General features: G+C 39.5%; 1 protein-coding gene and 1 long non-coding RNA gene across 3 annotated transcripts in view; one reads left to right on the top strand and one right to left on the bottom strand.

Annotated features, from left to right (window-relative positions):
- Positions 1-160: 160 nt before the first annotated feature.
- LOC103156351 (uncharacterized) overlaps positions 161-11,771 on the top strand; it is a 21,268-nt gene continuing 9,657 nt past the window's right edge. Inside the window, exons 1-5 of one of the 2 annotated variants that reach the window (XM_016664275.1) lie at positions 161-288; positions 853-995; positions 2,693-2,852; positions 2,980-3,069; positions 4,825-4,917. In XM_016664275.1, the coding sequence (XP_016519761.1) occupies positions 243-288; positions 853-995; positions 2,693-2,852; positions 2,980-3,069; positions 4,825-4,917 (532 nt within the window). In that variant the 5' untranslated portion in view covers positions 161-242. The remainder of the gene's footprint in view (positions 289-852; positions 996-2,692; positions 2,853-2,979; positions 3,070-4,824; positions 4,918-11,771) is intronic. The other variant, XM_016664276.1, reaches the window with a different exon arrangement.
- LOC107833887 (uncharacterized) overlaps positions 7,418-11,771 on the bottom strand; it is a 22,554-nt gene continuing 18,200 nt past the window's right edge. Inside the window, exon 3 of the long non-coding RNA XR_001659662.1 lies at positions 7,418-7,430. This is a non-coding gene — a long non-coding RNA (uncharacterized LOC107833887). The remainder of the gene's footprint in view (positions 7,431-11,771) is intronic.

Raw genomic sequence — 11,771 nt, 5'->3', positions numbered from 1 at the left:
GTGTGTGTGTGTGTGTATGAATGAGAGCACAGTTGCAAAGAGTGCAAAAAATGAATAAAGTGGGACAAGGTTGTTGTTTGAACTTTCAAGGTGTTCTTAGTTGTGTAGATAAGAGTGCTGAACAAGCACACGCGTATTTTTCCGCCAGGGCGGTGGAGCGGTGAGGAGGAAACCGTATTTGATGGACAAACGCTAATCTACGTGTAACGGGAAGTAACTGATACGCAGAGAGAAGTAGAAACATGTTGGCGCTGGTGATAAGTTTGATCTCCTTGATTCCAGCTAATGGTGAGACTTTTATTAATTTTGAATCAATGAAACAACGTACATACTAATTTGATGCACATGCCAAGTGCTGATTTACTTGTATTTTGTAACATTGAAGTCCATTATGGACTTCAACGGACTTCATATTATGCTATGAAGTCCATTCAGTTTTAGTATTTTCTTCTTCTTCTTCATGTTAGAAGAGCCTCAATGGTCTTAGATCTTTAGATTTGCGTGAGGTACCATAAACATACTTTGCCTAATGTTTCTGAACACTTTGGGATTATAAACTAAATTTAACTGCATTGTGATTGTCACATTCATTACATTGTATGTAATGAATGTGAATCTGTCTATGAAATTTGACTGATTTGATTATACATTTTCATATGTTAACTGTGTGTTAAAAAAACAAATTAAATTCAATTGATTTTAACTCATACAGTTACACAACAAGGCTAATCTACAAGACATTAGTTAAAAAACTACCTAAAAGAGGAATTAAAAGCTAGACTTATCCAGACTCATGGGAAGTACTGCATACAAATGTTATGATATTAAGCAGCTGCATGCTTGATTCCACAGGAGCTGCTCATGGAGCTGATGTGAGCATTTCACCTGGAAATGGTTTTAAATATCGAGTCGGAGTAGATTTCAACTTGAGTTGTAAATTTACATTTTTATCCTCCATGCATTTTGCACAGATGTGGAAAGAAGGTGAAAGAAAGGTAGGTCAAAAATATTTTTTCAGATTTCACAGAAATGTTGTGATGAATTAACTCATTAACAAAAACTGTGAAAAACTTTACTGCTTTAACTAATTTAACTTAAATAAAAAAGTCAAAGTTGCTGAAAAACAGATCTAAAATGGCCTCCAACATGTTTAAGTTCTAAACCCAACTAGAAACATGAAAACTATAAGATTCTGAAAGTTGAAAGATCTAGTTATTATTGCAGTTAATTAATTAAATTAAATGTACCAATTTAATTCCTTTGAAAAGTAAAATGAAAACAAAAATTAACTAATTTGTGATGTAAAATCAAAACAATTAGGGCATGAATTATGTGTTACCAGTATAGTAGAATGTTTGATACATTTGAACTATTTTATTTTCTTTCATGAGTCTTTTTGTTTTTGCTTGTCATTTATTCTGAATGGATTATTTCAGGATGTTACTTTTTTACTACAAGTTTTCTGTACTTACTTAACTCAGAGTTGACTTAGTTCTTTCTCGTGTTCGGTTCTTTGTTCATTGGCTTAGATTCTTATTCTAGTATTAGTCTTTGGTTTTTCGTTCAGTCAGGCCTGTAGTGACCTGTTCAGTTCTTTCTGTACTCCAATTGTGTGAGTCATGCAGTAGTAATCAGTCACACCTGCTTCTAATGTCCCATATCCACCTTCATTTAACAGAAAATGTGGTTCTGTTGTGTGTTTGTTCCAGTCTATTTAGTCTTCAATTCTTTCTTTGTCTCTTTTTGTAAGTCTAGGACTTACACTGTAATGTATATATTTTTTTAAAATAAACATTTTACGTACCTGCAATCAAAATTGAGATCTACTTGTAAATGAATGAATAAATAAATATTCTGTGTTCATTCATTTAATTAGATGAGTCTAATCTTGTCTAATAAATTTACCAAGTATCATAAATGTCAAAAACACCATTTAGGATACTTTTTTTTAATTCCATCAAATTTCCATTGACTGGAACTTTCCTTTCTGCTCCCCTTCCCAGCTTTTCATCATTTCCTAATTTGCTTCTACCTACTCCCTTCCCCAGCTGTGACAAGCTCTTAGGGTTCCTTTGTCATTTCCACCTATACCTCAGTATTTAAGCTCTTCTTTCTCTTTCACTGACTACTGGATCTTCTGCTAAACTTCCCTAAACTTCTTCCTTATTACTTTCTGTTTTAGTTGTTTCTCTGCTGGTTTCCCTGAGCTTCATGTAAATTTTCTTTTCTTGACTTAGTCACTAAAGATTTTTAATATGGTCTGATGCTTTGGTTTGTTGCCTGAAACTGGAACCTGCCACCAGTCCAATTGTTTATGTAATCCAAATTTAAAAACAATATCTACTCTTTAAAAGAAATCCTATTCAGCTGTTTTACCCAGCTTTTAAAATTAACCATAATTTAAGACATGCATTCACATGTAAACAAACAGCTCATCGTAACTGCTTAATGAACCACACTGTTTGAGGACTTTAGGAATATTATATGCATAATAAAACATTTCAGCTCAACGTGGAGTCATGGGATAGGCTTTCTGTAAACGTTGTGATTAGAGTATGAAAAGTCTGTAAAATGTAGATTTCACTAAAGTTACTGCAGAATAATAAACTTAGCAAAATGCTAAGCCCTGGAAGTCACTGCAAAGAAAGGCTGCACGTCTGTGATCACATCATTGTTGGTGTTTGTCTTTCAGAAGTGTCTCATCAACATGACCTCTTCTCAGCCCAATGTGACTGTGATTCTACACATCACATCTGCAAAAATAGCAGACACTGGGAATTACAGCTGTAGCACTCATCCAGATTATAAAACAGTCGATGCAATTAGTCCTCTAGTCTACATTCAGATAACAGGTAAGATCATCATAACTTTGTCTCAAAGGAAGCATCACTGATGCCACACTGTCACATTTGGGAGGCAAAATAAAGAAAAAACAACAACATTTATACACATTGTCTGAGCCTATTTTGTTTTCTTTAGGGTCACAGGCAGAGCTTCAGCCCATCTCAACTGTCAGTGTTCAAGAAACACCATCTGACTATGAAGAGTTATCAGGCCATCACAGGCAAGGTGAAGATTTTCTATAGAATCTTAATTGGCAAGAAGTTCAAGGCCTAAATCTTATTAAACAAACAGCCTTTTACTTTGCAATTTAACAATCATTAACAGAAATGCAAGACAAAATTTACAACCTGTTTTTCATAGCTTTAGAACATTAAATTAAGTTTTTCATTAACTTTTATCAATGATTATTTGATATTTCTTAAAAGGTACAAAAGCACCATTTAAGAATAAATAACACTGTAAAAAGAAATGAGCTGAACCAACTTCATTGAATTGCTTCAATTGGTAACAAATAATTCAATTAAGTTTAAGTAGCTCAAGTTATGTCTATCCAACTCAATATATTATGATCATCTAACTCAATTTATTCAGTTTTTTAAACTGAATTTATTAAGTGTGTTTAGGATGACAAATTTAAGTCAGTCTTTCTCAAATCATTTAGTTTACTTCAAATCAAGAAGGAAACGAGTAAATGATCACTTTTTCATCAGAGTTTTTTGAATCAAAAAACTCTTGCTTTCAAATAAAGACAGACTTTATTTGAGAGGAGTGAGTAATGACAGAGAGGGAAGACATGAAGCAAAGGTCATCAGGCTGGAACTGAACTTATGACTGCATGCTGCATTGAGGACTAAGGTCTCCTTATGGGAGCTGTGCTCCACCACAGTCAGTACAGGATCTGTCCCTGGTGAAGCTTGTGTCATGGATACAAAGATGCCATTGGACTTAATTGTTGCAAATACAGTTTTGAGACTGCACTCTGAGAAGTGTACTCTAAAAATACACTTTTTAGAGAAATACAATTGAAAGTTAAAACAGGTCAGAAAAAGTTTGGCTTTACGAGAAAAGATTGATATTTTGACAGCTCAAGTAGTTTTTATTATTTACATTTTTTTGTATGGAATTATTTGAATATATTCAGAAGCAGTTTATATAGCTTTGATTTCCATAGTTGTCTTGTCATGAGCATTAAAAAAATCAAAACAGCCATTTTGTTTACTTTCTCTTGGAATGTCTTTAGTTTCCATAACTCACTTGTTTTGGCAAATCAGACCCAGGAGAGCAGAGCATACTTCCAGGCTCCTGTTCACTGACTATACTTTTCACAGACTGGTTAATTGAGGCCTGTATTTCTGTTTTCATTTTTTCTGCCAAACAGAGTCAGAAAATGCTTTGTCAATGATTTACTCAGAAGACATTTCTTCCTTTCCATCATCAATTTCTTTTCATATTTACAACAAGGCCAACAGAAGGAAACTAATATGAGTAAGATTTTCATCAATGAGCTGAATTGGCATCATTTAAAAAGTGTTATTTAAATCTGCAAAGAACACAGCTATGCACTGGTTGTGTTCCCACTTGAAACTGAGATCAGTTTTTCTGTTTTCTTTTCTTTTAATCTATACCAAATGTCAACCAGAGGCACTTTACAAGACAAACACCTCCAACTTATCTCCAGTTATATAGCATGCATACTGATTAAAAGTCCATTTAAATTAATCTAATTTATTCCAATACAGTCGAGTTGAAGCATAATAGTCAGAATCACAGACATTCCATTTTGATTGTAATTAATGAATGAGAAATTAATTTAAAAAGACCCACAATTTTTATTGAGTCACTGACTTTGCAGTAGTGCCTCATGGAGCATGTAGACAGTTGAGAGGAATTATTGTTTTAACAGAGACTTATAGCAGATTCTCTATATGTTTTAAATGAAGTTAAACTTGTTAATTGATGGAATAATCGTTTTTGCTCCAGGCAGCCAGGCAACACCCTCCACCCCGACCACAGTGAGCAACCAGAAGCTTTGCAGCACAGACCTACATAAAGAACCAGATCTCTATGTTTCTAGTAAGTTTACATTTTTTTCTGTTACATTTGATGCTAAAACAGGTCATATACATTATGATTGTTTAGTGTCCCTGTAACACTAATGTAGCATACAACCATGTCTGTTATTCAGCATGTCAGAAAGATGGGGGGAGTGAAATCTGTCTGTCTCTATGACCAGGAATTAACACAAATACACAAACACAGCAGGATCTCTTTTCAAAGTCCATCAGCATCTCTTTCGTCTTTGCCACATCATTGAGCATGTTATTTTGACACTGATCACAAGCTCCTTCACCTCCCTCCTGTACAGAGCTTTACGATTGTTGGAGATCGATCTAATAACATCACAATTTCTGGATCCCTTTCAGACCAATCAGACAGTGCCAAAGTACTAACCCTCTGAAGTTTTACTGCCTTTACAAATAATTAACAAAATTTGACTGACTGCTCATTTGGCAGACCTCTATGCTTCAACAACCCATAAAATTTTTCAAAACATGATTTTTAAAATATATTTGCATGTTATATTACCAAGAAACATAGATATTTCCATTTCTTGATTTTCTCAAAAAATGTGGGTTGCATTGTTTGAAAATCTTTGAGATAAACCTGTGAGACACAAAATGCACCAAATTCAGAGAATGACCCGACTGAAAACCTTCCGCGATCGACGTATTGAACACCCCTGGTGTAAAGCATGCTGTTACAACCCGTCCCCAAGACCAATAAGGTAAATTCTGGCATTGGGTGTAACACAAAATCAGTAATCTAAACAGTTGATAGTCAGTAGCAAAAACAAAGTTTATTTTACAGTTTAGGTAAAACCTCAACCACAGGAGACAAAAAACACAGGGAGTCTTTAAGCTTCAGGGTCTCCACGGCCAAAACAACAAACAAAACACCCCCTTTTAACTATAAAATAAAACCACTTTTTAAAGGAGAACTGAAAGAAAATACAAAACCTCAACTCCCTGGCTAACCACAAAACCAGAGAAAACAGTTTACAACAAAAATGGCAGAGAACCCCTACCATCTTCCTCTGTGAACAGAAACACACTATTTTAGTTAGACACTTAATTAGTGATGGACCACCTGAATCCAGGCTTCGAGGCTTGTACCGAGTAAAAAGGGGGCGTGGCCGATGAAGCCCCGCTTCGAGGCTTGTGTTGTCTTGCTGAAAACCGCGTGGGTCACGTGACTGCTTCATTTTGCGTGTCGGTTTTCAAAATAAAAGCGCGATGAGCCTTGCTGTGTCATGGGTTGTTGTCCATTTGGTCGCATCAGAGGATGATATTTGTCTTCAGTGGCCTAATAAAATGAACATTGACCAACATATTTGATGTGTATTGATGGCACTCATCAAAATGTTTGTTACTGGTTTTCTCAATTGTAGAGTATGTTGTTTTTGTAATAACTATATTTTTGTGATTTTATAATGTAAATCTCTTTGAACTGCATTGTTGCTGAAACGTGCTACACAAATAAACTTGATTGTCTGAAATGGAGCCAGCAAGAGGAAAATCTGACATCTGGGAATACTTTGAGATTATCCTCACAATAAAATTCTTCTTAGATAACAATAATTAACCCTCCACTTCCCAATTTCTCACCTTCTGCAAAGTTCCACTATTATTTGTATTCTGATTAGCAAAGATATATCAGTCTTTCACAGCAGAAACAGATTTGATCCTGTTGCAGAACTAAAATTCAACATGTAGCCAAATATACGAGATCAGAGCCAATTAGAAATCCAAGAAAAAGTGAACGCCCCAACAGACACTGCACTCCCAAGACATTAAAACATGAAATGTCTTTATTGTCAAATCCATCTATGGCATAAAAGAAACCCCAACACAACCACTGATGTTCAACATAAACCAGGATTAGATTGGTTACAAATAATTGTAATAATTAAGACATATGACAATTAAATATGGTTTCATTGATTATCCAGTTGCTAAACATGAGTTTGATGAAAACTTTGTGACAATATTGCATTTAGTAATTTTTGGAAGTATGATCCAACTGAGTGACAAGACTGTTAGTTTCACCAGCAGATGTCACTATAGAGCAATGAATGAAGCATCGAGTAAAGAACCTTTTTGCAAAGCAAAGGGCTGGAAAGGTTCATTGCTTCATGAGACTTCATTTGCCCATCACTACACTTAATTATTCACAAAATGCTAGATCAGTTAAGTCCCCACAAACAGTCAGCTCACAAACAAGATCACGTCAGATCAAGGCCCAGGGAGAAAGGGATCTGACATCTCTGGCATGAAGCTCTTTATGGGGTGGCTGATGAGCTACAACACATTTCACCTGTGGCAGCCAGGTAGAACTGAAACACAAAGGAAGAGAGCTCTCTCATGAAGAGAGTCCCTAGAGGTCAGTGACCGTAACACATATTCTAATATAAATACTACATTCAAATGTTGCTCAGATATGAGTTTGGTTCAGAGTCACAGATCTAATCTCTGCTACACCTTTACAAAAACTTAAGGCTCTAAATAAAAACAAGTTTTAATAAGTAACTCCACTTAATAAAATTCCTCATAAATATTGATTTATTGCAGTGGTGGTTCTCAATACATACAAGTCATGTGTTATTTAAATTATAACTTAAGTTGCTTTAAACTTTTCTCTTTTTTCATGTTAAAACCTATAAATATGTAGGAATTGAATATTTGGGAAGTGTCATAATTTAAACTTAAGGCTCAGCACCAGAGTTTTCTAGAAAAATATCCAGATTTTATTTTGTGATTTTAAAGGCTCTACGTTGAAGATGGTAAGAAATAAAGGCAGACTTTATTTTTGTTTTACTGTCAGCTGCAGTCGCCCCTCTGCTCTCAGCTCCCATAATGAGCTGTTGGCTAGTGTTAACGCACAGTCGCTCCCTCCAATTTCAAACTCTTCCTATTAAAGAGTTAGAGAGCTAAATATAATTGAAATATTGGCTACTTTCAAGAGAAAAAGGAGCTAAGTCTATGAAAGCAATGTAGCAATTTAGCTAGTTTTGATTTCCAAGGAATAAGGTGTCAGTTTATCATCATTTAGTTAAAGTAATGAAATAACGAACTGTTTATTGTCGATGTTTTTCTTCCTATTGAGCAGTGAAAGTCAATAAAACGTGTTACATGTCTTTTGCTTTAGGTATTTACTTACTGGAGGGGGTTTTGTTAGTGCTGAAGAGTCACAGCTAACAGCTAGCTCTTCATTTAGCGGCTGTAACGGAGCCTGAGTCGTTCAGCAGCGCTGCTGTTACTCCTCCCATGACTCCTCCTACACTTTGGACTAAACCATTCTTCTAACAATACTGGGTTGGACCAAAAAGTTCATTCTTATTTTTTTCTTAGATGAACGGCAGATTTACTTCGTTCTTTGTTTCTGTTCTCTTTTTTATATTGATATTGTTTAAATACAAGGGTTTCTTTCATGATTTCTTTGGGGGGTACCATTCTAGACTTTTCCAAGATTGGGGGAGTACAGACCCCGCCCCGACCCCCGGGATTTAAGCCATGGCCAGAGGCGGTGCTTAAAGCACTGAATGATCACTCTTGCCCATGCACAAGTCGAGAATCTTATATCAACATGGTCACGTGTGACCCCCGGTGACACCGGTTAGTCTATATAGTCACGTGACAATGACAGCTCAGTCCCCTTTCATCTTCTCATATGCAGGTTGAATAGGTGGTAGGAATTTGATTATTGCTTTTCGCTGGTAGCCTCGAGGCTACGGTCGGAGTTGCGAGGATTTTCTCACCCTCCAGAGGCTGCGCAAGCTCTTCATTGATACAACTCTGTTCTTTGATTGGTAAGTTGTTTTTCTCTTTTTAAGCGACGGGAGCGGCGGCGCGTTCGCTTCCCGCGTCGATTTTCCTGTTGCTGCTGGTGGTACAGCGTTGGCCAGCTCCGACCAGCTTGTTGCTTAGCCATATCGGCTTGTATTTGTGGCTGGCAGCCGGGTTCGGATTGCCTTTAGTTGATTGTATTGCAGCCGTTTTCGGGATTGCTTTTTCTTTATATTGTGCCGCCGTGTTGGCTTGTCTTATATTAGCGTAGCCGTTTCGGCTTGCTTTTTGTTTACGTTGTGCAGCCATGTCGGCTTACCTATATTTGTTTAATAGCAGCCGTTTTTTCGGGTTTGCTCTTTCTTTTGTTGTGCAGCCGTGTTCGGCTTGCCTCATTATTAAATATTGCAACCGTGCTATGGTGGTCGTAGTGCTCCTTGCAGTTTTTTTCTCTGCTCAGGAACCCCTGGTGGCGTTTTCTGCCCACCGGGTTCCCTGGTCCATTCGCTCGTCGGCTAAGTGTCAGGAGTGGCGATTTCAGCAAGACCTGACCTTGTCTTGTGAGCGTGAAATGCTGGACGTGCAGGGATGCAGAGTGTGTTTTCCCCTCTCCAGTTGGAGGATGGGCATGATCTGTGTCCCTCTTGTTTGGGGCCGGATCACCTAAATTAGGCCTTGACTGATGCGGCCTGCCCTAATTGTTCTGTTCTGCCCTTGTTCCCGAGTACTGCTCTTTGGCTGACTTTCAAGGTGTCAACCAGCCTGTGAAGCGTATGGCTCCTGAGGCTATGGAACCTCCACGTAAGAGGACCAAGAAGAGCTCCAGGGATTCTATCTGGGCAGGTGGCCCATCTTACTTCTGAGTTGGAGCAGATTTTGAAAGCACTGCTCAAATTCCTTAGAGACTGGGGTGGCTCTAGTCTGACTGGAGACCCGGACCCAGGGCAGACCATGGGTTCAGGACTCTCTGTTTTAGAAGATGATGCTATATCCCTTGCAGCATCTGGTACTGATTTTCAAGATCCGTTTGAATCTGGCTCGCATATGTCGACAGCCAGTTCGCGTATCTCTTCCTGCTCTCAGTCAGAAGAGGATGATTCGATAGTGGGCACTTTGAGAACTGCGCTTGCTCGGTTGCAGATGGATGATCCACAGAGCATCCAGCTGTGCTTTCTTTTGGCGTCCTACTACTAGGTCGTCCTTTATGGTTCCCCCATCTGCCAACTATGTGAAGGAGGTTCATGCCTGTTGGGTATACACTAAGGTCTTTTCACAGCTGACCTCTGATGGCAGGGCCCTGGCGGCCATTCAGGATGCGCCCAAGTTTGGCTTGGGTCATATGTCTTCTGTCGAGCCTGCTATAGCATCCCTCATTGTGGCTCCAGATGAGGTTCTGAGAGCTAATGCTAGGTGTCCTCGTCCTCAGTGTCGTGTGACTGATGATCTGCTCTGTAGAGCTTATGACAGTGGTTCTTAACCTTTTTTGAGGTACCAAACCCACCAGTTTCTTATGCGCATTCACTGAACCCTTCTGTAGTGATGAATAAAATATGATTCCTCCCAACCCCCCAAATTCAAGACATAGGAGTGCCCCAACTAGAGTCTAGTTGGGTCACCCCATGATCACCAAGTCTTCTTAAAAGGTAGAGTCTCTGAGAACAGTTCTTCAAAATATAGTCAGTGTTTTCAGCAAAGTTGAGCTGACTGTCCAGGAACGACCCAAATTTGCCACAGTTTCAACAAGTTGATCATTGAGAGAAACTGGAACCACTTTAAGGTCTTGTTTAGATCATTTAATTAGCTCTACATTCTTAAGAGAATGAAAAATTGATAATAAAAAAGACTTTGCGGTATTCTGATTTAGTAATGTAATTATATTAGTTGTGTTACCACCCCCACGCCACTAGAGGTAGTACCAACCCCGAAAAGATGCGACTAAGGAGCAGATTTAGAAATACACCGAAAGCTACAGAATTTGGTAAAAAACGGCCAATCAGTGCTCCTCCGCAGCATTGATTGGCTAAGCAATGTAACTTGATCCTCTGGAGCAAGTGATGGCAAAGCGGGCGTGTCATCACGACTTTACACAAGTGTGTCTTTACCTCTGCGGCAGAGGCTCCGCCGACCCCTGAGACCGACTCATCGAACCCCTGGGGTTCGATTGAACCCAGGTTAAGAACCACTGGCTTATGACTTAGGGGCTTGATTGGGGCGACTCGGTAATTCATTGTCGCATTTATTACTGAGTCTCTCAGCCTCTCTGGAGTGCTTGGCGATTGCGCCTACTCAAGGTTTGATGGACGCATCTCTTCATGCGTTTACTCTTTTGTCAAGGGAAATTGGCCGTGTCCTGTGTACCCTTGTCCAGGCACGATGCCAGGTCTGGCTGGCACAGTCTCCTCTTACCGAAGCCTGTAGAAGGACCTTGATGAGTTTTCCAGTGGTCCCTGGGGAGTTGTTTAGCTCTGCTGCGGTTGCAGCCTTGGAGCGGTCGGCCCAAGCTTCTCATACCAGGCCGCAGCTGGCCGGCCTTCATCGCAGGCGATTGCAGCGCCCTGCTGGGAGTGCCTCTGCGTTTTTTTTCATGCACTTATCCAGCCCCATCTACACCTTCCGTGGGGCAGCCACGGCCTGCTGCAGGGCCTCCTCTTGGCCAGTGGGATATTTCCAGGGTTCGGGCTCACATCGCTTCTCAACCCAGGCAGTCCACTCGGCAACCCTCCCGCCCTCTTACGGGGTAGGGGGGTTCAGAAATGATACCGAGCTGGCGGTGGGACACTTTATCCCAGACCAGCTCAGTTGCTGGACCGATCCATGGGTGGTGTCTACACTGACTTGGGGTTATACACTACAGTTCCGCCGCCACCCTCCTGGTCCTGGTCGAGTCAGGATGTCAGTGATTTACGACCAGGTAAAGGCTCAGGCTCTAAGCCATGAGATGGATGTCTTGCTTGGCCAAGGGCGCCATGTTGCCTGTTGACCCCCTGCAGGATCCAGGGGGCTTTTACTCAAAGTATTTTTTAGTCCCAAAAAAGACTGGCAGACTCCTTGAGCTTAGAGGACTCAATGTGTTTGTGTTTTTGA

Source organism: Poecilia formosa, unplaced genomic scaffold, assembly GCF_000485575.1.
Source record: "Poecilia formosa unplaced genomic scaffold, Poecilia_formosa-5.1.2 Scaffold475, whole genome shotgun sequence".
In the NCBI taxonomy this organism is placed as follows: domain Eukaryota; kingdom Metazoa; phylum Chordata; class Actinopteri; order Cyprinodontiformes; family Poeciliidae; genus Poecilia; species Poecilia formosa.
The sequence above is the reverse complement of the archived record's forward strand: the minus strand, read 5'-3'. Positions and strand labels throughout refer to the sequence as shown.